Consider the following 23,345-nt stretch of genomic DNA (forward strand, 5'->3'; position numbering starts at 1 on the left):
ATTTTTGCTTCAGATTAGAAAATTAAATCATCTATGCTACCTTTACTAATGTCTCTAATACCAGTGCAACATTCACTAAAAAAATTCAGCCATTGACAGCAAAGCATGAAGCCTAATAATTGACTGAGTCTGTTTACATGAATGACAAGTTATTAAGAACATTTCTTTAGAAACAAATAAAGAAGCAGCCAGGTTGAAATACTAACAGTGTATTTTATTTGCAACTGTACATGATGTGAGTTTTTCCTGAGAAAAGTGTTAGAAAAAAAAAACAATTGTGAAAAAGGATCTTTGTTGGAAATTTATCAGGTTCAAACCGGCTGACCAAAGCGTCCAACTGATGTCGCCATTCACCCAATAAATAAGGATGTCACTCTTAGTGTATTCACAGTATTCGAGTCCAAGTTGCCAATTGATTTGTAGTGTAAAAAATAAGCAGGCAACACCATTTGACTTCATATTCTATCCCTATATGAGATAGAGGTTAAAATAGATTAAGTCATATCTTTTTTTTCTAAATGACCTGTGTTATATTTATTGCTGAACATGTGGCATGTGTCTCCATTGAAACTGCATCAAAATCTAAGAGGAGCTATTATATACACTTAAAAAAAAACATTTAACCTGCAAATGCTTATATTTTTCATTCATTTAGGGAAACTGGCCCCTCCTATGTTTGAGGAAAAAGTTCCCCACATTTGATTCTTTAAAGCTTAATGATGACAATTGACAATAAAAAGATCCAGTACAAGCCAAGTCTGGGAAAAATGACATATAAATTGTAAATATATTATATCAAAAGCATGTTCAGACGCCACCGAACTCCTTCGAAACGATTTGTTTTAAAAACGGCTACTTTTAACAATGTACTGTATTACTACAAAACATCGTTAAAACTCCACGATGGCACCACCAGAACGTGGCGGCTGGACTGTGCATGGTCCACCATTTTAGTCTCTCTCCCTGTCTACTACCTACGTCCAGCTAAGGCGGCCGTGTGATCATCTTGAGGCGCGCCTGGTCGATGACGTCCAGTAGGTTCTTAGCGTCCACAGCCAGGGCGTGGGCCGCCATCAGCATCTGCTTTTTGTAGTCCTTCTGCAAGCTGACACAAACGGGAGAGACGCCGCGTTAAAAGGTTTTTTTGGCGAGAAAAGTGGAAGCAAAGTGGCTCTCACCTGGTCATGACGTACTGCTGCGCCAGCTTCATCTTGGCGATGAGCTCGGCCAGGTCCGAATTGAGAAGTTTTTGTGCCATTTCGATCTGAACAAACACAGGAAGGGTTTGACTTTTTTGTTCAGCTTTGGATTTAAAAAAAAGGGTAAACAGGAAACTGCGTTGACCTCTCTGTGGGTGCTGGAGGGCAGAACCGGGATGGTCTCGTCCACCGTGGCCAGTAGAGTCCTCAGTGCCAAACCCACTTCCTACAAAACACGTCCGCAAAATCTCAGCGTCTCATTGGATGACGATAGCGAAAGATAATGAGTGTGGGTTACCTTGACCATAGGAACGTACTCCTCGGGCGCCGCCGGCTGGATGCGATTGGACATCTCGATGACGGATTTAACCAGCGCCGTCACATTTTCGTACACCTTGTCGTTAGAGCGGTCCAAGTTGGCCGTGGGGGGCGGGCTGATCTCCTGGGGCTGTAACTGCACCAGCCACATGGGAAATAACGTCAAAAATGTTGAAATGGCACTAAAAATTGAGAGCTGGACACACGACTAGATGGATGAAACAAATAGAATCTACGTGATGGGTTGGACTACTCCATTAGGGAGGACCGGAAGTGCAAAAATAAAGCACAAGTTTCATAGAGGCCAGGACCAAAATCTGACCCCAGTGATAAAGAACAACAAGACCAAGATGGGACTTTAGCTTCCAAGCTAACCAACATGGTGGATGTTAAATTTGGCACTCCTGGTCCTCCCTTAACTTCTACGGCTAAAATATATGTCTTACGCTAACAGGCTAACTAACTACTGACTCTACACACGGGTCACCTTACCCTCCATGGCTAAATAAGACGTCAGGGGAGAAAGTGAGGGACAGCCGTTAGCACGAGTTAGCGCCACGGCGCGCGTTAATCGATGTGTAAATGGATTGTACCTTAACGCCCTCGTTGTAGCTGTCCACGGGGGCGGCGGGGTGAGCGGGGGCGCCGGGGCGTGGGGGTTTCTTTGGTGGAGCCGTGTGTTCTAAAATAAATACAGATTTACTTTAAAAAAAATAAAAAAGGAGGTTCTGATGCTTTAAGCAGGTACATTTACCTGGTTTGCCTACAGGTTGATAGATATGCTGGCTTCCCCCCTGCAAATGGAGAAAGACGTCCAAAAATAAGTCAAGAAAGTACCAATTGGGGACATTTTGTAGCTAAATAAATAAGATGCAGGCACGGGAAAATAAAGAAATGAGCGACTGACCGGCGCTTGGAGAGCCCCATCTTCTCTTTCGATGCTCCCTCGGCTGTTTCTGGGCTCGGTCTTCTGAAAACACCAAAAAAAGTAGAGTAAAGTCTTTAAAATATGTGATTAAACACAGTCAAATTCTCCCTCTTTTTCTTATATACCATTTTGGTAAAGCATGCTTTAAAGAGTTGCATCCTGGGAGTAAAAATAAGCGTCCGAACTAGAAGCAAAAGAGATTTTAAAGGAGAAGAGGAAGAAGTTTTTATGTAGAGAGGAGGAGGAGGAACACTCAAGGAAAAGATCCCCTGGATTTTTCCTCCCATTCTTTTCATCCATTCCTCGGCCAATCCCGCTTCCTGTCTCGCCGCCCACTTTAATAACACTCGGGTCCCGATTGGTTAACGTTGGTGGCAAATACTGCGTTCCTGGTGTATATTTAGACATGTGGTGAGCTTTCTTTCACGTTACCATGAAGCTCTCCTCCTGTTCCAGCCAGCGTTGGTCATCTTCCATTTGCTGTTGCTGCATCATCAGCCTCTCCTCCATAAGAGCCTGACCTGTACATCCTGTGTCCTGGAGGAACAAAAAATTAAAAAAAAATAAAAAAGTGGAACTACCCTTATTTTGGATGATGAAATAGTCCCGAAATCCACATTTTTGGAGGCAACATACCTCCATTTCGGAGCTCCACATTGCAGCATGTTCCGGCCTATGCTGGTTCCAGGTATCATTGGTGGGGAAGCCCCCGTGTGCTGTCGACTAAAGGTGGACAGAAGAAAAAAAAACATAATATGGAGCTTATAATTATGTGATTAGTTTTTCTAGGTTAGGCATGTTGTATTGAATGTATGAGGGAAAAAAAATCCTTCAACAATAGTATCAGGTTTGAACACTAGGTGGCTGTGTCCACCATGATTTGGGCTTCTCATTTGTATCATATAATCTGGATTATCACTTTTTTTTTTGTATTCCAACTGAAAGTTTGAATGATTGCCGCAAAATATCATGAAACTCAATGGTTGTGAAGAAGAAGGCTGACCTGGTAGTGGTTATGTTGCGGACTGGAGAAGTAGCCGTCACTGGACCGAGGGCTGGGGTAACCTGGCCGACTCGGCTGGAGAAAAAGAAAACACCCATGTCATGGAATTTAGAATTTGAACTAAGAAGACGTACAATAAATACTCTTACTTTTGGCGGGGCTTCATCGGAACCTCCGGAATCCCAGGATACTGTGACCTGTCTTCTCATCTCCATCCTCAGTCTCTCCTCTTGCTGCATCTTTTCTTCTTCCAGTATAGTACTATTACACAAAGCCTATTTGTTCATTGTTGTCAATGGGAAGAGAGACTGTGTGAACTAGCCCAAAACTGGATCACACTAGATTTAAAGCTAACTGACCTCAATTGTCAGTAGCAGTCAATGGGCGAATCATGATAGAAAATGACTTTTTACTTGAGCTGTGTTTTGAGTTCGGTGAATCGCGGCCGCTTGCTGGGGTCGTACGACCAACATTTGGTCATGAGGCTGTAAAGCGTGGGCGGGCACTGCGGCGGCATGGCTAGCCGCTCGCCGTTCTCGATGCGCCCGATCACGTCGTTGTTCTTTACGCCTTGGAAGGGCTTGATGCCGTACATCAAAATCTCCCACATGCAGACGCCTGCGGAGGAGATGCAAAAAAAGGACGGTTAAATATTAAGCCACGCCTCTTTTGGGCGGACGTCTTACCGAACATCCACACGTCACTTGCGGAGGTGAATCTTCGGAAGTTGATGGACTCTGGTGCCATCCACTTGATGGGAAGTTTGCCCTTAGAAGCTGAAAAAAAGGAAGGATAGAAATTGGAAAAAAATGCTTCTGGGTGATAAACATTGAATTTTCCAGTACCTTTGTAGTAAGAACTGTCTTCCATGTAGCGAGACAGACCAAAGTCGCCCAGCATTACGCAGTCAATGGAAGACACCAAAACGTTACGTGCTGCTATGTCCCTAAGAAGAAAAAAAACACAAGATAAATGGTGTCACTAGTCGGTGAGTCTTGTAAATATTTGACTACTAAATAGTTGCTGATTCTTTCCTCATCAATTATTTGCTAAATGTGGTCAGTGACAACATTGATACCGCTACTTTCAGTAAAAAAAATGATGAATTTTTGCACATTTCTTCAGTTTTTTACCTGTGCACAAAGCGCTTGCTCTCCAGATACGCCAACGCGGTGCTGAGTTGGTACGCGAATAGGATGAGCGTGGCCAAATCCAGGCTGTACTTTCTCACTTGGAGGAAGGAACGCAGCTGCACGCCACAACAACAACAAAAACTGAATCAGTAACAAATTCCGGCACAAAATACTGTTATAGAGTAAATGGTCGCACCTCGCCTAGCGTGCAAAGCTCCATGATGATCCACACGGGATTTTCCGTGATGACGCCGATCAGCTTGACGATGTGAGGGTGGTCAAACTGCCGCATGGTCACTGCCGGAGAGGGTAGATATTATTGTAGCGTCACTACGGTAAGAAATAGCTTTGAGGACTTACGGGCTTCTTGCAGGAACTTTTCCCGGACGCTGTCCGACGTGCAGTTTTTGCACGTTTTGATGGCGACGGCCAAAGCTGGTTTGTCCTACAAAAAAAAAATGATGAAGTCAGTGGACTGAAAGGCAATTAGAATTGTTTTTGTAGACGTACCGGGATGTTGTAGACTCCTTGGTGAACATCGCCAAATTGACCTTCTCCTATGCAGCGACCAAGTTCGATTCTGTCTCTTTGGATCTCATAGTCCCGCGCTAAAAAGATGAAAAATACATTTTTTTAGTGACATTCTTGAACTTTTGAACTGGGAGGTTTGGCAGCAATCAATCGCCGGGCCATCCATTGGTATCAATGGCATAGAAAAGGTTAATAAAAATATGTAAAAAATTCAATTTAAATACATTCAATCTATTGAACTACATCATTTTGTTTAATTATTCTCCCCGTGCAATTATTGCATAATCAAATATGTCCACAACATCAACAATAGTTGAAATTTAAAGTTCCCTCAAAATACACTATTACATTGGAAAACTAAAATTTGACCCAAATCATTAAAATGTAAAAATAACATTGATCAATTCATCAAGATATAATCAGATGCCATTTTGTGCTCCAACTACTAATCAGAGAAGAACAAAAGCCTCCAAGAAAGCATTAAAAAGCAAAAGTGGGAAAGCTTTTTAGCTGTTATATTACCTTCCACTATTCCATAGGTCACTTGGTGGGCGATGGATGAGTGAAGAAGGAAAAAAAAGAGGAAGACAGTGCGGTGAAAAGCAAGAAAGAAGCAAGAAAACACATCATCATAGTATATATTCCATGGGGGATGTCATGCAAACACAGAAAATGTCTTTTTTATAAGTTTGCTTAAGTAGAGGAAGCAAGAGAAACAAGAAAAAACACATTGTTTTTTTAGGCTTAACAGATCAACCCAAAAAAGAACAAAAAAAAAACATAAAACAGGCACTTACTGGAGGGCATGGTGTACGTGTCCTCTTCGTCCACTATTTCGGCGTAGTCATCGGTCTCTGGGGTGGTGACAATGAAAAAGAGTGACTAACACACCAAAAAAAAGGGTTTAAAAAAAGGAAATGCATTGACTTTTTGACAAGAAAGCTTACTGTAAAAACGCTGGCTGTTTTGGTAACTCCTTCCCAATGCGACACCCATACAGATAAAGTTTTTTGCCTCTCTCTCTTGCAAACACGCAAATTAAAACAGGACGCAAACGCTGGCTCGCTGTCAGCAGAGTTTTTGGGGTTTTTTTTTTGATGGCGGCGGAGAAATTAACAGAGGCCAGCAAGAGTTCAGGAGGGGATAAACATAAATAAAAGAAGCGAGGATCCACAAGAGATGTTTGGAAGAATTCACAACAGAATGAAAGACCAGGCAAGAGCAGGAGGAGGGGAAAGAGAGAAAAAAAGAGGGAGAGAGAGAGAGAGAAAGGAGGATGGACAGAATCCATCCTAACCAGATGGTTGGTGTTTAAAATAAAATCAGCTGGGAGGAAGACCAGTGGAACATCTGCCGTCTGCGGGAGATTAGCGCCCAATTTCTCGGCTTTTTAACCTAAATTACGATGCATTTTAATGGGAGGAAAGATTTTAGACTTTCTAGTCAAAATGGAGGGCAGGGGGTGTTGAGTTGGAGGGAAGAAAGTGGCATAGAGTTGAATCAAAATGGAGTAATTCCAAGTGGGGCTAGTATCAAAAGGATTGTTTTCGGTGGAGTGGATATTAATTTGCTCCAGGCTGAACATGTTGGCGTCAGGGAAAGTTTTCAAACAAAGACACTGTCAATTTGTGGTTTGTTTTTTTATGGGGACATCGAAAGATGGCGTCAAAGCGGAGATTAATAAAAAAGTTGTTCGTCATTCATGTGCAATGACTAAAAGTTCATTGGTACACGCAATAGGTAAAAATAAAAAATAAAAAAAACAACCCCTGTGACCCTTGTGAGGATAAGCAGTGAGGAAAATGAATAAAAAATATTGTAGTAGTCAAAGTATTGTCTAAATTTTATGATTTCTAATTTACAGTTACTGAAGCACTATAATGTTTTGTAAGTATTTTTTTGTTTTAAGATTTTTTTATGGCAACATGTTATTCCAAATTGTAGTATATATTTTTACAGAGTACATTTCAAAGATGACTTTAAAAGTTTCTGTTTTGAATGGAAGTTTGTGTTATTTTTGTTGCCTGTGACACGCAAAAACTTTAATTGTTTCAAAAAGCAATAAGAGAAGATTTAAAAATAAATACGAAAGGGAAATGAATCATTCACATTTCATCATAACATAGTTTACATTAATTACGGCATACCGTATAATAAAGAAGCATTCCAGTGGCAAAAGGAGAAAAAAACTAGCTTTTCAAATTCCAATCTTTAAATGTGTGTTTTTGCCGGTTTTAGCTTAAAACCAGAAAACTTCTCTCACTGTGTACCACTATATTTTAGTCTATGTGTGTGTATGTGAGGAGAGAATAACTGTTGGAGAAATTCCCTTAAAGAGAAACATCCCATTTTTTGGGCTTTTTTTTTGGAGTACAGCAAAACAATTCATTGAAAAAAAAGTTGACATTTTAATCACTTTACCATCCCCACTAAGATCCTCTGCAGGGTCCCGAGAGCATGCAAAGAGGAGGCCAAGAAAGGGAGGGAGATACAGAAAGAAACAAAGCAGAGGTTAGTCTTGTCACAAAATGGCTGCTGTACAACCTGCAAAAAGCCAAACAAACATGCAAGGAGTTAGTGCAGCAGGCTCAGATAGATGCGTTAAAAAAGCAAAAGCGGTGGCAAGAAGACACCACACACTGCCAGTTGAGCAGCATCCAGTTTGCGGTAACTTGTAAATATTTGCATGAGTGACCGAGGTGAACGCAAAAATTCCAGTGGTGGATTTTAAAGAGAGATGCAATGCAGTAACATTCTCCTTGACTTCAATTTGTTACGAAAATGTGTATTTTTGAGTTCCCCTGAAAAATTGCATGTTTTTTCAACCAATAACCCAAAAATTAGGAAAGTTGACCCAAAAGCGTGCCAAAAACTCCCTTAAAATCACTTAATTCAACATTTTTGCATCCCAAATTTTTGGTGCCTAAGACAATCTTCCCTTGTTCTTTTTCCCAAAACTTCTTTCCTAGTATTTTAGTCCTTATCCAACATGGTTGCTCCGAATTTCAAGGCAATACAAAATCCCTAGCCGTCGTCAACCCTGCATATCAAATTGTAAGCCGCCAGCTGAAAACGTTGGGGGAAAAAAAGTCTCCACAATTCCCGGCTGCCGTCCAAGATTGATGGCTGTCGCCTGGGCCGATAATCGCAAAAAGTCTCCTTACTTGGCAGTAAACTTCGTTCTGTCGCTTTAAATCAACCGGTTTAAAACAGAGTTGAAATATTGAATTTGGAAAGCATGTGCTGAAGTCATCATTTTTCTGCAGTGCAGTGAAACTCAAGTACTGCTATTGAAACAAACTGCTACTTATCAATTACATATTAGCAACTGTTAAGATACACTTTTTTGTCATTAGTTTATTTGCTGATGTTGACCAAGATTGACTCTTTGTCAATGGTAGCTTTCACATTAATATTGCCCCTATTTTTTTGATATTCAATTCTGTTAGTTGAGTTATATTCTCTGATTTGCATGACAAGGAATACCATTGGGCGGCGAATCGGAACAGAAGACAAAGGGGAGGAGGAAACGTCGAGCCTTAGCCGGCTTGGGAGGAGAGGACGGCGTCGGGTCTTCGTCCAATCAGAGAAGGAAAGGGATGCAACGCGGGAGGACCGGGTGAATGGGAGACGGATAGAGTGCAGATAGAGGCCGAGTGTGGAGGTAAACAAACACCACAGAGGAGACAAGACAGGAGGAATAAGTGAAAAAACACATGTCGGAGGAAATGGAAAAAGCACGGGAGTCACTCACTACGGTCCAGGGAATGAATGAATGAATGGGCAGCGTTCCCATTTACTTACCGGAGACGGAGATTGTTCTTACGCCGCTCTTGACTGCCTCCAATTTCTTCTCATGATTTGACAACCTAGAAATGGACAAAACAGTGCGTTGACAACACCAAAAGCAGGCAATTATCTCTGCTTTTTTGTGGCGGCTCGGGGGAAAGGGAAGGGAAGAGCCAGAGGCCAAGGAAAAGAGGAGGAGGAGGAGCAGACTCGCGCAAGTGGAAACTATTTGGCTCCTTATTTGACCACACATGGGGTGAGAGAGAGAAAGGTACAGAAGAGAGAGATGAAGACAGACAAGATTTAGGGTTAAAGTCAAGGAAAAACACTGAGTCATAAAAGCTGGATCATTCAACTGAGGGATAAAAACACTGCCACATTTTATTGTGCACACTATTATATATGCAACTGCTAATGGGGAGCTCCGAACTCAAAAAAAGTGCAACAAAAGAAAAAAACTCATTCTAACACTATTCAGTAGTATGGTTAAAAGCGCAACAGCGACATGCTGTGGCCAATATATGAATAAACCCGTTCCAACTTTGCTAGTAATGTATTAGTAACCTACACTTGATCATTTTAACTTATTTACTCAGATGCTGATACCACTGTTAAACTCATTAGGGCAAGCTTTGTAGTATAACTTCAAATGTACAAAAAGGAACTTACTTTGGAAGGGATGGAAGTGCTCTCTCGCCCTCTGGAGGACAAAACACATAACAACAAATTTGACTGAGAAGAACTCCCCAATGGACAAGTTCATAATTCATAAATGAGCGTGTTTCTATTGGATACCTAAATCCTTATTCTCCACTACCTTTCTGAACTCTGATGATAAATGAGCGTGTTTCCATGGAGATGAGTCGACAGTAGCCATCGATGAGATCCGCCAAGTTCTCAGCCAGGGTTAAAGAAGCTGTCGTGACGGTAAGAGGCTGCACGCAATAACAAAACAAAAAGCTCGTTATCTTTACAGTGGTACTTTTCAAACACTTTACAGCCAGTAGCATCTCCCAGAAAACATGGCTCTCCGAGTACTATTACTATCAGGGCCCACTTGAAGTCAATGGCTGCCACTATCCTACGGTAAAGGCAACGATACCTCGGCAGCTCCGGCGACATTGACTTGAAGCGTTGCTTTCCGGTCCTTCTCCTCCACAGCCGAGTATTGGATGGACTGTACTTGAGTGAAGTTGGCCAGATGGGTGGGCTGTGGGTTGGAAAAGACACGTATTATAGCACGGTTCCTTAGACAAGTGTGTCATCCGCTTGTTCAAATATACTACAGATGAAGTCGCCTCCCTTTTGGTTGCGCAAGAATATTAGTCACATTCCTGGCAATTACATTACTTTTTTTTGTTCCTCGGAATGCTTTTTTTCTGTACTAGTGTGGGTTTGCTGGGAGGACTTGGAAAAAAGCAATATGTTGACTAGGACTTACCGCCGAGCCCTTGTCTGTTAGGTAGCTAATGCCTTCCTCAGGTCCAATGGCTAGCTCCACCTGGATGACCCAACTCGACTGAAATGAGTGGTAAAATAGACACCGTCAAGCTATGTTTAGTTGTATTTTGGTGTCTGTTCATTTGCTTTCTTCGCCCAACTTACCCCAAGGGCGCATTTAAAGCATTCTTTGTCGTAGCGGTGAATGGGTGCCAGGATCTCCAGGAACTTGAGAATGCACTGCTCGTCGTTGAGATTGGCCACTTGCTTGAACGTCTGCTGGATCAACTTTCGAAGCGTCTTGGCCTACAGGAGAATGACAAAGCAAGTGCATCCAATTGCATTAGCATCACCTCGAGAAACAGGTTACCTCAAAAATGGACAGAAATCTCCAGCAAATTAACTTTTTAGAGTCATTTCAGTGTATCCAACCTTCTTGAGGGGAATTCTTTAAAAAAGTATGACGTTTTTTCTTTAAAAAGATCCCAAATTGTCAAACACGTACACACTAGCGCTCCCTGGAAGCAGGCTTTGGAATTGAAAAGGTCTTAAATCTGTCTAAAATGTCACTAAAGCTTTTTTTTTTCTTTAGAGAAGCTGAAAACAAACCTGTGATGGTGAATGGACTCCTTAGAAGGCTTTGACTACCCCTGACATCAGTCACCTTTTACTACCATAGCCATCTGTTTTTATGTAGCTCCTATGCACGTGTTCACCAACTGGAGTCCATTGAGAAAGAATAATCTCATTAAATGACTCCTTTTTTTTCACCCTTCCATCCACACAACTGACAGCTGCGACCCCCTCGACTCAATCACCTCAAATCTAAGCGTGTGAGCCAAACAACTGCAGATGTTCACAACAACAACTTTTGGCATCAGCGTGTTAATCAAGCAAAGGTCTGAAAATCCTACGGAAGAGCGAAAACGCCCACCCTAGAAATCTGCATTCAATTTAAGGATATTTGACTGCACTTATGTGTGCCTCGAGGAGGGGAGGGGTCTTTAGGTTGCCATATTTGTGAAGAGGAGTTAAAGTAGTGGGCAGCTGGGTTTTGATAGGCAGACGGGGAAAGGATGGGAGCACCTCCCCCCCTTTTCTCCTCATTGTTGGAAAGAAAAAGTGGGTTTAAACGTGACCTGGAGGTTGAGCACGAGCGCTCTGAGGAGCGGAGCATCTGTCTCCCCCCTTGGCCAGCCCACGCAAGCCCCTTTTTAGGCCTTTTCCTAACACACCCTCCCCATAAAAGTGTGCCGTGAATTTATAACTGACACTCCTTCTCATTATGCTAGCACACACGCCGGCTAAATCAAGGAAATTAAAACAAAAATAGTTACATTAGATTTACTATAGCAGGGATTACAATCAGCAAGGGGGAAGCCCATAATTAAAAAACATGGAATGATTGATAGGGATAGAAAATCAGGTCAAATATGCTAGATATGACTTTGGGGTCATTCCCAGAAAAGGCCAGAAATTCCAGAGTGGTGAGTTTTTATTGTAGTCTAAGGGAAATGATAATATGTGAATTCATGAATACTAGTGAAGCATAAATATGAATGTGATGTGATGTGTGGTGCTTTATGCTCACCTTGACGGAATCCAGCAGGTCTTTGGGGAAAAAGCGTCTCAGGCCCACATCCTTCCTGCATACAAGAAGATAAGACAATGTGAGTTTTGGGTGAAACGCTGTAACTATTGGCAGGAATGTTAAATGTTGCTATCTGATCTGAGCTGGCTAGCATGCGTGCGTAAGGGCGTGTGGGAAAAGCACAGTGGGAAGCAAATAGCAATGTGGCTGAATTATTGGCCAAAAACGGTTTAACTTGCTAAATCAAATGAAAAAATTTGACTTGTCTTTGGCGATTTCACCAGTGAAAGAATGTCAAAAAGATATTGAGGGGTATATCTAATTATATAATCCATTTAAAAGGGAAATTCATTTTACATAGCAATGTAAAATACCTGTGAAACCCATGTGACGTATTTTTTAATTGTCCAATCTGTGTCACGCACATTAAAAGTACTATATTTTAGTATTATTGCAAAATTACAGAGTGGTTAATTTTTCTTGACGACGTTAAGGAACAAAATGGCACCATACAGTTAACGTAATGGATAATAACGAGCATGAAATTGACTGTAGTCTTATTATTAGGGGGAGTACATCATTATATATTTTTATAGTGAGGAAAGTGTTACTTTAAACATCATCACCTAGCAATTAAACCAATTTTTCAAGCAACCAGGATCATGGAAAGATTGTATGTCACTTTATTTTTAGCTAGCTAATTCACAAGTGATCAAATGTCTGTATTTTGCCCCACGGTCATCTCAAAAGAAAATGTAGAAAATTGTGACAGGGTCGCAGAAATGGGCGAGGAGGAAACAGGATATGTAATGACTGAGCATTCTTTCGCAGTTCAACGGCCATCTCATTAGGGCTGAAAGGAAAGACTACGGCAGAATCGGGCGGCTCATTAGAATCCGAGCCGAGTGGCCTCGTTAAGGCGCTCTCTTTGTTAGCGCTGGCAGGCTAACCGCTAGCAGATTGCCCTATGGAGCATGAAGCCGTTTTGTCATCATGAGTAATTGCCATATTGAACGTAAAAAAAACATGAAATGCATAAGTACTTACTCAAGTAGCTCATAGTTGGACTTCTTGTCCAAGGCATTTCCTCTCATCTCTTTAAAGAACCTCCTGCAAAGCAAAACAGAGCACATCTGCCTTAACATGAAGTCATCATCATCATCGTGGCACAACAGCAGGGTCTCAATCCGTCATTGGTCTCAGAGGAAATCCATTGCTTTAGTACAGCTGCACCTTCTAATGGAATCCCGTAAAAACACTATTATAGCATCCATAATATTATCATTCCAAAAGGGATGAATGGTTAAACAACATCTAACCTGATCTCCAGGCATCCCAGTTTCAGGGCCACATCTTGCTCCACTTGATCTCCATTCTGGGCCATGTAGTCATTTTTCACCTGGGGGGGGGGGTTGGCAAATGACAATTCTAAGCAATGTTTGTTGAAAAAGGAATGAAACATATTGCCAAGCGACAAATGACACACAAACAGCCCTGCTGACCTAGATGACTTCAAGGCAAACAGTCTGCAAGCCGCACCATATGTTTCATATTGAAAGACTGAATGTGTGTGTTGTATACACAATGTTTTTTGCAAATGTGTGTGTGTGTACCTGGTGGTAAAAGTAACTCAGCGTAGGTTTATCTTCCGTGAACTGCTGCACGAAGCCTTTTGGGAGGTATCGGATCCTCAGTTCATACCTGAAGAGAGCAAATGGGGTTAGCAAATCGGGCCATACCACATATTAAGTATTGTGGTTACGTCATGACAAGAGCAGAAAAGAGCTGTTGATTCAGTCAAACAAAAAAAGGGGACATCTGGTTTGCTCTCTTCTTCTCCAGCCACAGTGCAAAAGTTCCAGAACATACAATAGCATTAGGAGAGCGCCGACTGCAATAAAAGTGATCCACAAGGATTTTAATAGCGCACAACAGACGGGTCCCCTGGATTTTTCATGAGACCTCCTCACTAAATCACTCCTCCGGCTTTTCCATTGGCCACGGGGGCGCACACGGCCAAAGGAAGCGAGCTGTGGCTTTGTCAAAAGGGTAACATAAGAGTTTTTCTTTGCGTAGGGCTTAGCCACATTCTCCATAGAGAGACAGCTCATATTAATCTTTCAACTATATTGTGTAACAGAAGCTCCTTGCGAATCGAGTCCGATCTCAACGTTAAAAACTCGCTGACCTCCACTCCTCGTTGGGGCGCGCCTGTTCATAATTCTCGCGGACGTGCGAAACGCCCATGTCGGGATGAAGCCAGTGGACTTGGTCTCGCGGTTGGGCGCTGCTGCTGAGACGCAGGCCGAAACACGACGTCCAGCGCACCTTGTGGATGTCCAGGATCTTCTGGATAATTCCCTGTGGACAAGAAAAGTTGGTAACGGGACATCTAGTGGACTTTTTATTGAAATATCAGAAATATCAGCACAGTCAAAGTTAGGACAATAAGCCATTTACGATTGTTTTGGAGTTATCTAGTATAATATAATTGTATACGTGTAGTAGTTTGAAGTACATACAGGAGACTGAGAACTCACCCGAATGTCCGTGGCGTCCCCATATCGGATGTTAGAGGACCAGCTGCTGAGTTCAGTGTTGGTCTCAAAATGGTGGAAAACCTTCAAGACCCTGTCTACTGATCCGCCCACGATCCGGTCTGACGCCCCGGCGCTGAGTCTCGACTTGGCGGTCTCGTCCAGAAGGGCCTGATTGAGGTTGGGGTCCGTGTAGGGCGTCGCCATGGTCTTCCCTGCTGACACCGCCGCCGCTAAGTGTCTGTCATATTCTGCAAAACAAACAAGATTCGCCACATTGAGATGATTTCAGCTCAGCCAAGGCTCATCCATTCTATGAGTGAAATAAGACAATGGACTACAGGCGGTTATTTTTCCTGAAATGGACACTTCCTGGAATGAAACTCATCTGGGAATGCCTACTGACGTCACGAGTGCGCCTTGAATTGACCGAGGGAACACGGACAATCGACAAGGCTTTGCAGTTTCCGGGAAGGCACCCAAACTATGCTCATTTCTGACAAGAAAACTTTGGTAGTTGAACCAAGCGGATGGTTTCCCTACCTCGGCCCCAACACGAGGGAAAGGGGCTGCAGCCGCTCATCGCCACGGAAACACATGTCAAGCCCTGCCCGCCACGTCCGTCGACGCCGAACACAGACGGACAGCTGGTGGCCTCACAAACACGCATGATGACGCTGCACCTCGTCCCTCAGGATGTCAACCAACGTGAGCGATCCACCGCTTTGTGTGGCAAATCCTTTCAAAGTAGGAAAGTCTGACCGTGTCACATTGGAGTCCTTAGCCTGGGATCCCCATAGTTCTCTTCTCCACACCCCACGACGGCCCCCTTTTCACTCTCGACAGCACGCTGTTTGTTATCGGGCCGTCCCTGCTGCCCCATGCCTGCGCTCCATAGTTACACCGTTGCCGTGGAAGTGTGCCGTGAACTCGGATGGGTCCGACCAGATCATCCGCGGCGAAAATAATCCAACTTTTTCAGGCCCAGTTGACGTGCGTTGGGAGAAACTTAAAGACAATTAGCGAGGAGCCTATGGCAAGTCGTCCTCTCGTTGCGCGGCGAAAGAGGGCGAGAGATGGACGGGGGACCACGGGGAAGGCTGCCATTGTCTGGCGGAAGAATGAGAGGAAAAGGAGGACAAACGCGGCACGGGTGAAAGTTGAATGGGGACTTGGAGAGAGACGAGAGGCGAAGGGAGGAGCAACATGCTAATTCACTGCTTGGCTTTCTTTGGATATGCCCTCCTACGTTTTTCAAGTCAAGTGCTTCCCTTTTTCTGCCTGTCAAGTGCTGCTCTGCCAAGTCAAAGTACAAAAATGTACTACACCTAAATATAAAAGTGTTGCATTTGTGCCCCAAAATGAGCTTGACGCCACATTTTTAATTAGTCATTAGCACACAGAAGGATGAACTCAACAATGTTGAATATAAATAACATGACTTATTGATCTTTGCCTTCCAGAAAGGAACCTATGTTCTAATTACATTTATTTGTGGTGCGTTGACCTCTGAGTAATGCAGCAAACAAATGATTTCCTCTGTTCTTCGTCAGGGGGAATCTTTGGGGGTCACTTCACCCCCAAGCCTGAAGCAGCTGTGTGATAATGATCATAATATAAGGCAGGTGTGTGCGCGAGGGGGGAGGTTGTCACTCACCTGTGTAGTAGGCAATTCTGGAGATATCTGAAAGACAAAAAAACGCTTGTTAATCACAATTTAGAAGAAAAATCACTACTAAAGAATGCTAAAATGACAAATAAAAGCTCCTAAACTCCCACAGGAAGTACCCAAGTAGTCTTTTGGGTACTTGACACCCTGATAAAGTGAAACGGATCCAGAGTCAGCTTAGAGGATAAGTGCTTGAGACAAGCAGGTCTACACAATACTGCCACCCTGGCATATACACACATAAACACACATAAACACACACACTCCCGAGATTGGAGTGAAATGACAGAAGGGGGTCATCAACAACGGTGACGTAATGCCAAGTAAGGCCACAGAGAGGAAGTGCCGACCGAGGTCGTATAGTTTATCGACCGGCGTGGTGGAATATGAAACCAGAGTGTGTGCAAGAAGGGCCTTTAGTCATCGATATCTGCTGTTACTGTATGACTTTAACGGTCCATACATTTTGCTTCTAATGCACATTTCGCAACACTTCCCATCATTCATATGGCCTTGTCAAACTGCAAAATTCTACACTCCAATAAAAAACGTTTTTGCCAAGATCCACAAAATCTAACCCAATAATAAAAAGCGGAATAAAAAGTTAGAACTTGCTAAGTTTGCTTATCTTTAATGTCAAGGTCCTAATCAATTTTAATAAGGAAACAATGAATGATGCTTATTTCAAAAAATAGCTTATACAATCATGTGTTTTAAAGTCTATAACGGAATTTCTTTTTACGCATTTTTTTGTTTTCATGGCATATACAGCTCATTAAATAAGTATAGTCCGCTTCACTGGTTCGTGTTGATTCTTGGCAGGAGGCGTACAGGTTGCGTCTACGACCCTGCGGACGACAAAGTGTTACTGGAGCATGCAGTCTAGCATTCAACAGCATTACGCTTCAGGCAACAAACACACCTGCCAATGCAAAACACAGCAGGGATGCGTGAAAATCAAGCCTTTTTTATGCAAAGTGAAGCTGTGACTTATTAACAAGACGTCGATGGATAGACATTTTAACGACTCAAGATTTTTTTCTATTCTGTAAAGTCAAACACGAAAGTGATCCACAAAATTGTAGGCATTTCTTCAATTTTAATGAATCAAGTTAAGATAACGATCAACGGATGGCTAAATCGGCGCACATGAAATTCAGATAAAAGCTGCATGCATAAAACATAATCGGGTCATGTAAACGCACGCGTGAGCGCTCGTTTATCTGCAAAAGCACACGCGCTCACTCGTGTGTGCAGCGATAACGTGTTAACTCGGGTGAGCACGCAGGACTGATGCGTCATGTTTTATTCACCATCGATCTGGGATGAGAGAAACATGGCTTTTTTAATGATATTGACCTTTTGATATAGTAAACCAGCTTCATGTGGTCTTCTAATTAAGCAGGTTGACTCTTGAGTTATATTACACTAAAGAAAAAGCTACGCACATAAAATGAAAATTTGACTTTCACGTATGGAGACACATTGAATTAATCAATGATAAAATAGTCACGCTCTATTAAAAGTTAAAACTTTAGTTTGACTTTTGACTTTTATCATAACAAACTATAAAACTAACATATAAACACAGAACTTAGTTCATAAGGCCCACAAACAAAATGGCATAAGCAGAAAAACAAAAATACACGATGCCTAAACACAAGACAAAAGCGTCTGTAGTCTATGTAAGGATGCCCAACAACACAAGCCTCTAATTTCACATCCATACCCACGCTCCAACACATAACTTTGCACACACCCACACCAGCGCACACTTGAAGCCTTCACTGTACACGCACTTGACATTTAACACACAGCTTGATCAAGAGGAAAGAGGATTATGTCACCTCTTGAAATTCTCTATCCATTGATTTCATTAAAAAGTGGCGCTCGTACCGTATCAAAGTGTCAACAGCAATTCTTACAAGTCGCAATTGTGTCTCACCATGTTACTTCAGACGGAACACTCCAGCAAATAGAAAGTGACACATCCATAAAAAAAATATATCTCTAACCTTACCATGGTATAAACCCTCCATTTAGAGTCCAGAAGGGATGAAAAAGATGACCGAGGTAAACCCTCGCCCGCCAAGCAAATGAAAGGAGGCTAAACTGGGAAAGCCCAAATCCCAGCCGAGCTTCTGTGGTCAATGCGTCAGTTTACAAACCGGCCGTCTCCTTCCTTCTTAATCCCTCGCTACTACAACTACTACAACTACTGCTACACTAACAGAGAGGGAAGGAGAGAGAGGGAGCTCTAAGGGGGAGGGATGTAAGCGAGTGGATGGAGGAGGAAGAAGGGGGAGGGGGAAATCTTTGTCCTGCAGGAGAGGGATGAAGGACGAGAGACTGCCAGATGTACGTGGAGGTTGACGGTAGCGGGATGGGGACTACAGAAATGTGCAAAGTGGGCCTGTCATAGAAGAAAAATGGCAATTAAATAAAGACTATACATTGAAGTGCTTGAAGAGTTTAGCTTCAGGTCAAGGCTTTGGTTTCAATCCCCTTCAATGGCCTTCCTGACTGAATGTACCTTTAGCCTTTAAAGAGGAGTCCAAAAATTGCTGGTGTGCTCTTCCCCTCCAATCCTGCAGGGGGCAATAATGCTTATTACATGGTGTTTCATTTCATTGCAAGTGGACAACATATTTCAAAGAACTTTAAACTTTACAGTTCATCCTACGTAGCTTGAGCAATACTCATATTTTCTTACGTTACTCCCCAAACTTACATTTTTCCTTTTCTTTGCAATTTGTAGGGAAACCAAACAACTCTTTGTGAAAACACGCATGTGTGTAAGTGTGTGTCTTGCCTTTGGCCTTTCCGCCGCCTGACACAAACACCACCCGAGGGGCTACTCCATTAGTCATAATGTGACATTCTTCATAGCCTGAGTGAACAGTGTGGCGCTCCTGCTGTTCGCATGACTGCCTAATTCTATACAGTTTGATCACAACATAGACGGGAGTGATAAGTAGTAAATATTCATTAAGTTAAACGGAGCCCATGATGGCAGACTGGCCCATGATGGCCTTTCCCTTGTCAGCTAATAAAATTGAATTATTTGTGGTCTGACCCAAATGAGCCTACTTGGCATTTGTAGAACATCAAGTGAGTAATTTACAGTCAGCCTACAGATGATTCATACCTTTTCTACTGCACACATTAGGGTTGTCAGTGAGCTTCAGCCCATTCTGACTGACTTCGGGGTACACCCTTAACTGGTCGCCGGCCATTCATAAGGCACGAATACTGTAGACAACCAGGCAAAAAACATGAGACAAGCACCAAGTATGTATAGCACACAAACAACCCTAAACACAACTGTAGTACTATATATGTTGTGTCTCAATACATTGTAATTGAATGAGACATAGTGGAGACTGGTCTTAAACCCAAACATACAAAGACTGGGCTAACAGGCCAGAAGGCAAGACTGGAGTTGCTGAAGAGTAAAGCAGATTAATGGAGCGCCAGATTAGTAGGCCAAGATGAAACACACGCAATGACACACATCCTATACGATGCTGACTTTGTTTACAGAATGGACCTAATAGTAAGAATGCCCTCTAGTGGTAAAGCAATTTAAATGAGGGTCTCGAAGAATCTCAAATTTTGCTGATTCAACCGGTTTCCCGCTTATGTATAGTTAAAAGCAATTACATTAAAACGGGTTGGAACCGGTTGGAAGAATGGAGAATGAAGACCCGCTGCTCAATGAACCTTTGTGTAAAAGGACAGTGTTTGCGGGTGACTCATCACACACACCCGCACATACAGACGACGTGGTATTTTACCCATGTCTGACCTCAGCCGGGCGGTCTCGACACGTGTGTGATGTCATGACGCTGGCTTACCTCCAGGTATTCCACTGAAGATGTTCTCTATGTATTTTGACAGCGTGTGTGTGTGTGTTAAGAGACAAAATGAGGTCATCTGGTTGGCCCAACAGATGCTGATGTGGCAAACTGGTGACAATGCTGTACTTTTGTAGAAAATACAAAAGCGAAGATCCACTCTGAGGCGACATAAATATTGGGAAATTATTTTTTTAAGTTTAGAAAAATGTAAAAATCCACCCTGAAACTCAGCAGAAGCCTCAAAACTCAGCACTAAAGAAGGGAAAAAAAAGTTATAATAGGGCTGACCCTACTTTGCGATTTTTCAATTGTCGTGGCCATGTCTGGTCTACGTTAGAACAATAGCTAGAGACAACAGGAAAGCCTTAAACATTACAATAGGCGACAAAAACATAAACATCCTCTTAAAATAAGAGGTCTCCTTGCTTTAGGTTCTCCCATTCATATTTTCAAAACCCACCATCTGAAAGCAATTTGACAATCAATGCTCCTTTTCCACTCCTTGTCTTGTATTTCTCTTTTTCCTACTATTTGTCTTCAGTCCAGCGCTTTTTTTCTCCCCGTCTATATGACAATGACTTCTTTCTTTCGTCGACGTGTAATTACGCCAACTGCTGCCGCCATCTCACACGCACGCAAAGAGAAGCCCAAATACTTTACAAGATGTTTGCCTCCCTGTTTTTGCAATACAGCAGCCAGTCAGACTTACATCCTATTGTTTCCGTTGCGTTTTTTTTTTGGGTCCGCACACGAGGGGATCCCCACGCTCCAACTCCATTGGTCATAACCTAATATTCAGCACCACTTGATGACTTGAGTATAGCTAGCATGATCAAACTGCCCCTGAGGGGATTCAGGTGAGGATCAAGGAGATTTTTTCAACATTTAAAGTTGGGTTCAATTGCCAAGAAAAGCTAGCGTTTACTTATTAGGCCAGAACACTGTGATTTTTGGTTCCCGAGGCAGTTTAAAAGAAGCAATTGAGGGATTTGGAGATGATTCAAGTGTCTTTTTGTGCATTTGTCCGAATATGTGCATGTCCCCAGGGTTCACAGGGTTATTACTGATGATGTCATTTCCTGCCATTGTGGCAGAATGCAGTCATCCCTGCACACAATTTTATCTACATACTTTGTGAAGCTCATTTTTTATAACCTGAGATCATAACAGCCTCCTTTTACATAGGAAACACTTGTATTTTTAACCAATTAAATATGCACGCAACCTATAATAAGGACATAACCGTATTCAGGCACCCAGCATTCTTTCTCACACACTAGCGATTACTATCATAGTGTGTGTGATTCACGCTGCACTAGACTGCTGCCTTTGTCACTCTTTTGTCATTCTCTCACATAATTACAAAAAAATGAATGGAATGCCAAAATCAGGGGACAACCTGGTTGGTAAGACACGGACAACTGGGACACGGCTTTTCTAAAGGGGCTGGCGGAAGGATCTTTGAGAGTAGTCAAGTGTTTCTATAAATACAAGCACTGCTCTGCAATTTACACACATACACTCACACGCCTGTATTAGCCAGCTGCAGCCAACCACATGAAAAAAAAAAGTCAAATGAGTTAGCCGCTGACAAAAGTTATGACAGATGCTTACTTTGGAACTTTACAAACAATCCTAAATTCAAAGTGGCCTTAAATTACAATGCCTTGTTGAAACCACAATTTCACAAAACGCACTAGACTGAAAATTATTGTACAGAATGGCATAATGACATAAGGGCATCAAAGAGATAACGCAAAAATGAGAAGAAAAAGCAAACCATTTCCTGATTCTCCTTATCTTTCAGACATCTGCATAGGGTGCGTCGTGTCACTTTTTGGGCATATTTTGTCTGAAATTCAAAGGTTTAAACATTTTTTTAGTAGTCTGATTTAAAGGATTATAAGGAAAGTAATATTAATAAAAAAATATTATAAAGACAGTGTTCAGAGGCTGCGTTTGGAGTGAAGACTGCAGTTCATTAGCATTTGCTTGCATCTGGAATATGAAAGGAGGACTTACGCTACACCCAGTGCATCAATAATGTGACACAGTAACTGATTTAAAATAATCACTGCAGTCCCTACTTCAATGGGTACAGCATACTTTTTAAGTTCTTTTTTAATGAGCAGGCAGGTGTGGAAGAGGGTCTCACCATCCTTGGCTGTAAAATGGTTGTTAGACATTGTTATGACTAGCAGATTCCTTGTAGAGATGGAAGTGTTATAGTACTTTCGTTTTAAGGTCTATAGATATGAATTGAGAATGTAACAGATAGTCAATAATTAGCACAGATTTTTATTTTGATTTGTCTTTAAACTGGTTACCCCTGGTTCAAATTTACTGTCATTTTGTTGCTATGGTAATGTAATAAATGTTATTAACTCCACATGCCCCTTTATAAACGCATAACGATTCCGTTTTATATAATCTACGGAAAATACAAATGAATGAAAAGTATTGTTTTACAAGCTTTCTATAACACGCTTGTGAATATGACGAATACCACGGAATGAGTATTTTCAAACAAACAAACGAAAAAAAACACATAAAATCTTAATTCTGGTAGTTTTTACTTGACCACATTTACTTTAAATACATTTTTAATCACAGGAAGGTCGTAATCACAACTGTAATAATCATAACTCACCATTGAAATACACGACCGAAGTTCTCTTGAAGAAAGTATATCTTAAGATGACCCAAAGTGATATGAATTCGCTAAATTTGTAATGTTTTTAGGTATTGTAAAGTTTGGATAATAGTGCTACTTTTATGGACTACGAAGCACCTGGGACGTAGATTTAGGCGCCCCAAACTGGGTTAATCCATTCGGAGTTGAGGTAACGCTACTCCATGTGACTTCCCAATGCCAAAAAGCTCTCGAGTTTAATTTACCTAACTACACTTGGGTGATATTAAAAGCAAATTCCACTTATTTCATACTTATAATGCGGTTAACACTTTTAATAACCGAGTTTGGAAGCAACCAACGACGCACCCCATCATTTCCTTTTCGCTCCCGAAGTACAGTACAGTAAGACCTCCCCGAAAAAAAAGAGTACACAAACACGAAAAAACGCTTTCTTACGTTCTTCTGAAGCTTTCGGTGAACTTGAAAAGCCGGTAGAAGTTACTGGAAAGCCCTCTAAATCAACTCGAAGTAGTTGTCAGCGGGGTTTTGTCGGGTCAATCTTTCTCCAGTCTTGCTCCAATCTCGTCCCCGCAATGTGTCTCCCTCTCCACCCCTTCCCTCGCTCCCAGTTCGGTTGTTCCTGCTTCCCCTCCTCGCCCGGTCCACATCCAACATTCCAACATGGCTGCCGTTGATTACCACGAAATTGCCC

General features: G+C 42.2%; 1 protein-coding gene across 18 annotated transcripts; it reads right to left on the bottom strand.

Moving 5' to 3' along the window:
- Positions 1–193: 193 nt before the first annotated feature.
- Positions 194–23,261, bottom strand: ptk2aa (protein tyrosine kinase 2aa). 18 transcript variants are annotated; one of them, XM_077742812.1, is made up of 37 exons: positions 23,090–23,261; positions 18,672–18,726; positions 18,159–18,551; positions 16,127–16,153; positions 14,473–14,720; positions 14,121–14,293; positions 13,546–13,633; positions 13,252–13,331; positions 12,980–13,042; positions 11,933–11,987; positions 10,507–10,647; positions 10,343–10,420; positions 10,004–10,111; positions 9,719–9,836; positions 9,571–9,601; positions 8,917–8,981; positions 8,599–8,685; positions 5,910–5,966; positions 5,635–5,655; positions 5,092–5,189; positions 4,942–5,026; positions 4,778–4,878; positions 4,582–4,697; positions 4,294–4,394; positions 4,135–4,224; positions 3,862–4,066; positions 3,598–3,709; positions 3,449–3,523; positions 3,082–3,168; positions 2,878–2,982; positions 2,425–2,487; positions 2,272–2,311; positions 2,111–2,199; positions 1,498–1,653; positions 1,345–1,425; positions 1,179–1,264; positions 194–1,105 (listed from the first exon to the last, which is right to left on the bottom strand). In XM_077742812.1, the coding sequence occupies exons 3-37, from the start codon at positions 18,175–18,177 to the stop codon at positions 985–987; spliced, it is 3,270 nt and encodes a 1,089-aa protein (XP_077598938.1). In that variant the 5' UTR covers positions 18,178–18,551; positions 18,672–18,726; positions 23,090–23,261; the 3' UTR covers positions 194–984. The 18 variants fall into 18 exon arrangements, with proteins under 18 accessions (XP_077598938.1, XP_077598934.1, XP_077598945.1 ...); XM_077742808.1 differs by lacking the exon at positions 18,159–18,551 and adding an exon at positions 21,779–21,850; XM_077742819.1 differs by lacking the exon at positions 18,159–18,551.
- Positions 23,262–23,345: the final 84 nt, after the last annotated feature.

This window comes from Stigmatopora nigra, chromosome 21 (genome assembly GCF_051989575.1).
Source record: "Stigmatopora nigra isolate UIUO_SnigA chromosome 21, RoL_Snig_1.1, whole genome shotgun sequence".
NCBI classification, from domain to species: domain Eukaryota; kingdom Metazoa; phylum Chordata; class Actinopteri; order Syngnathiformes; family Syngnathidae; genus Stigmatopora; species Stigmatopora nigra.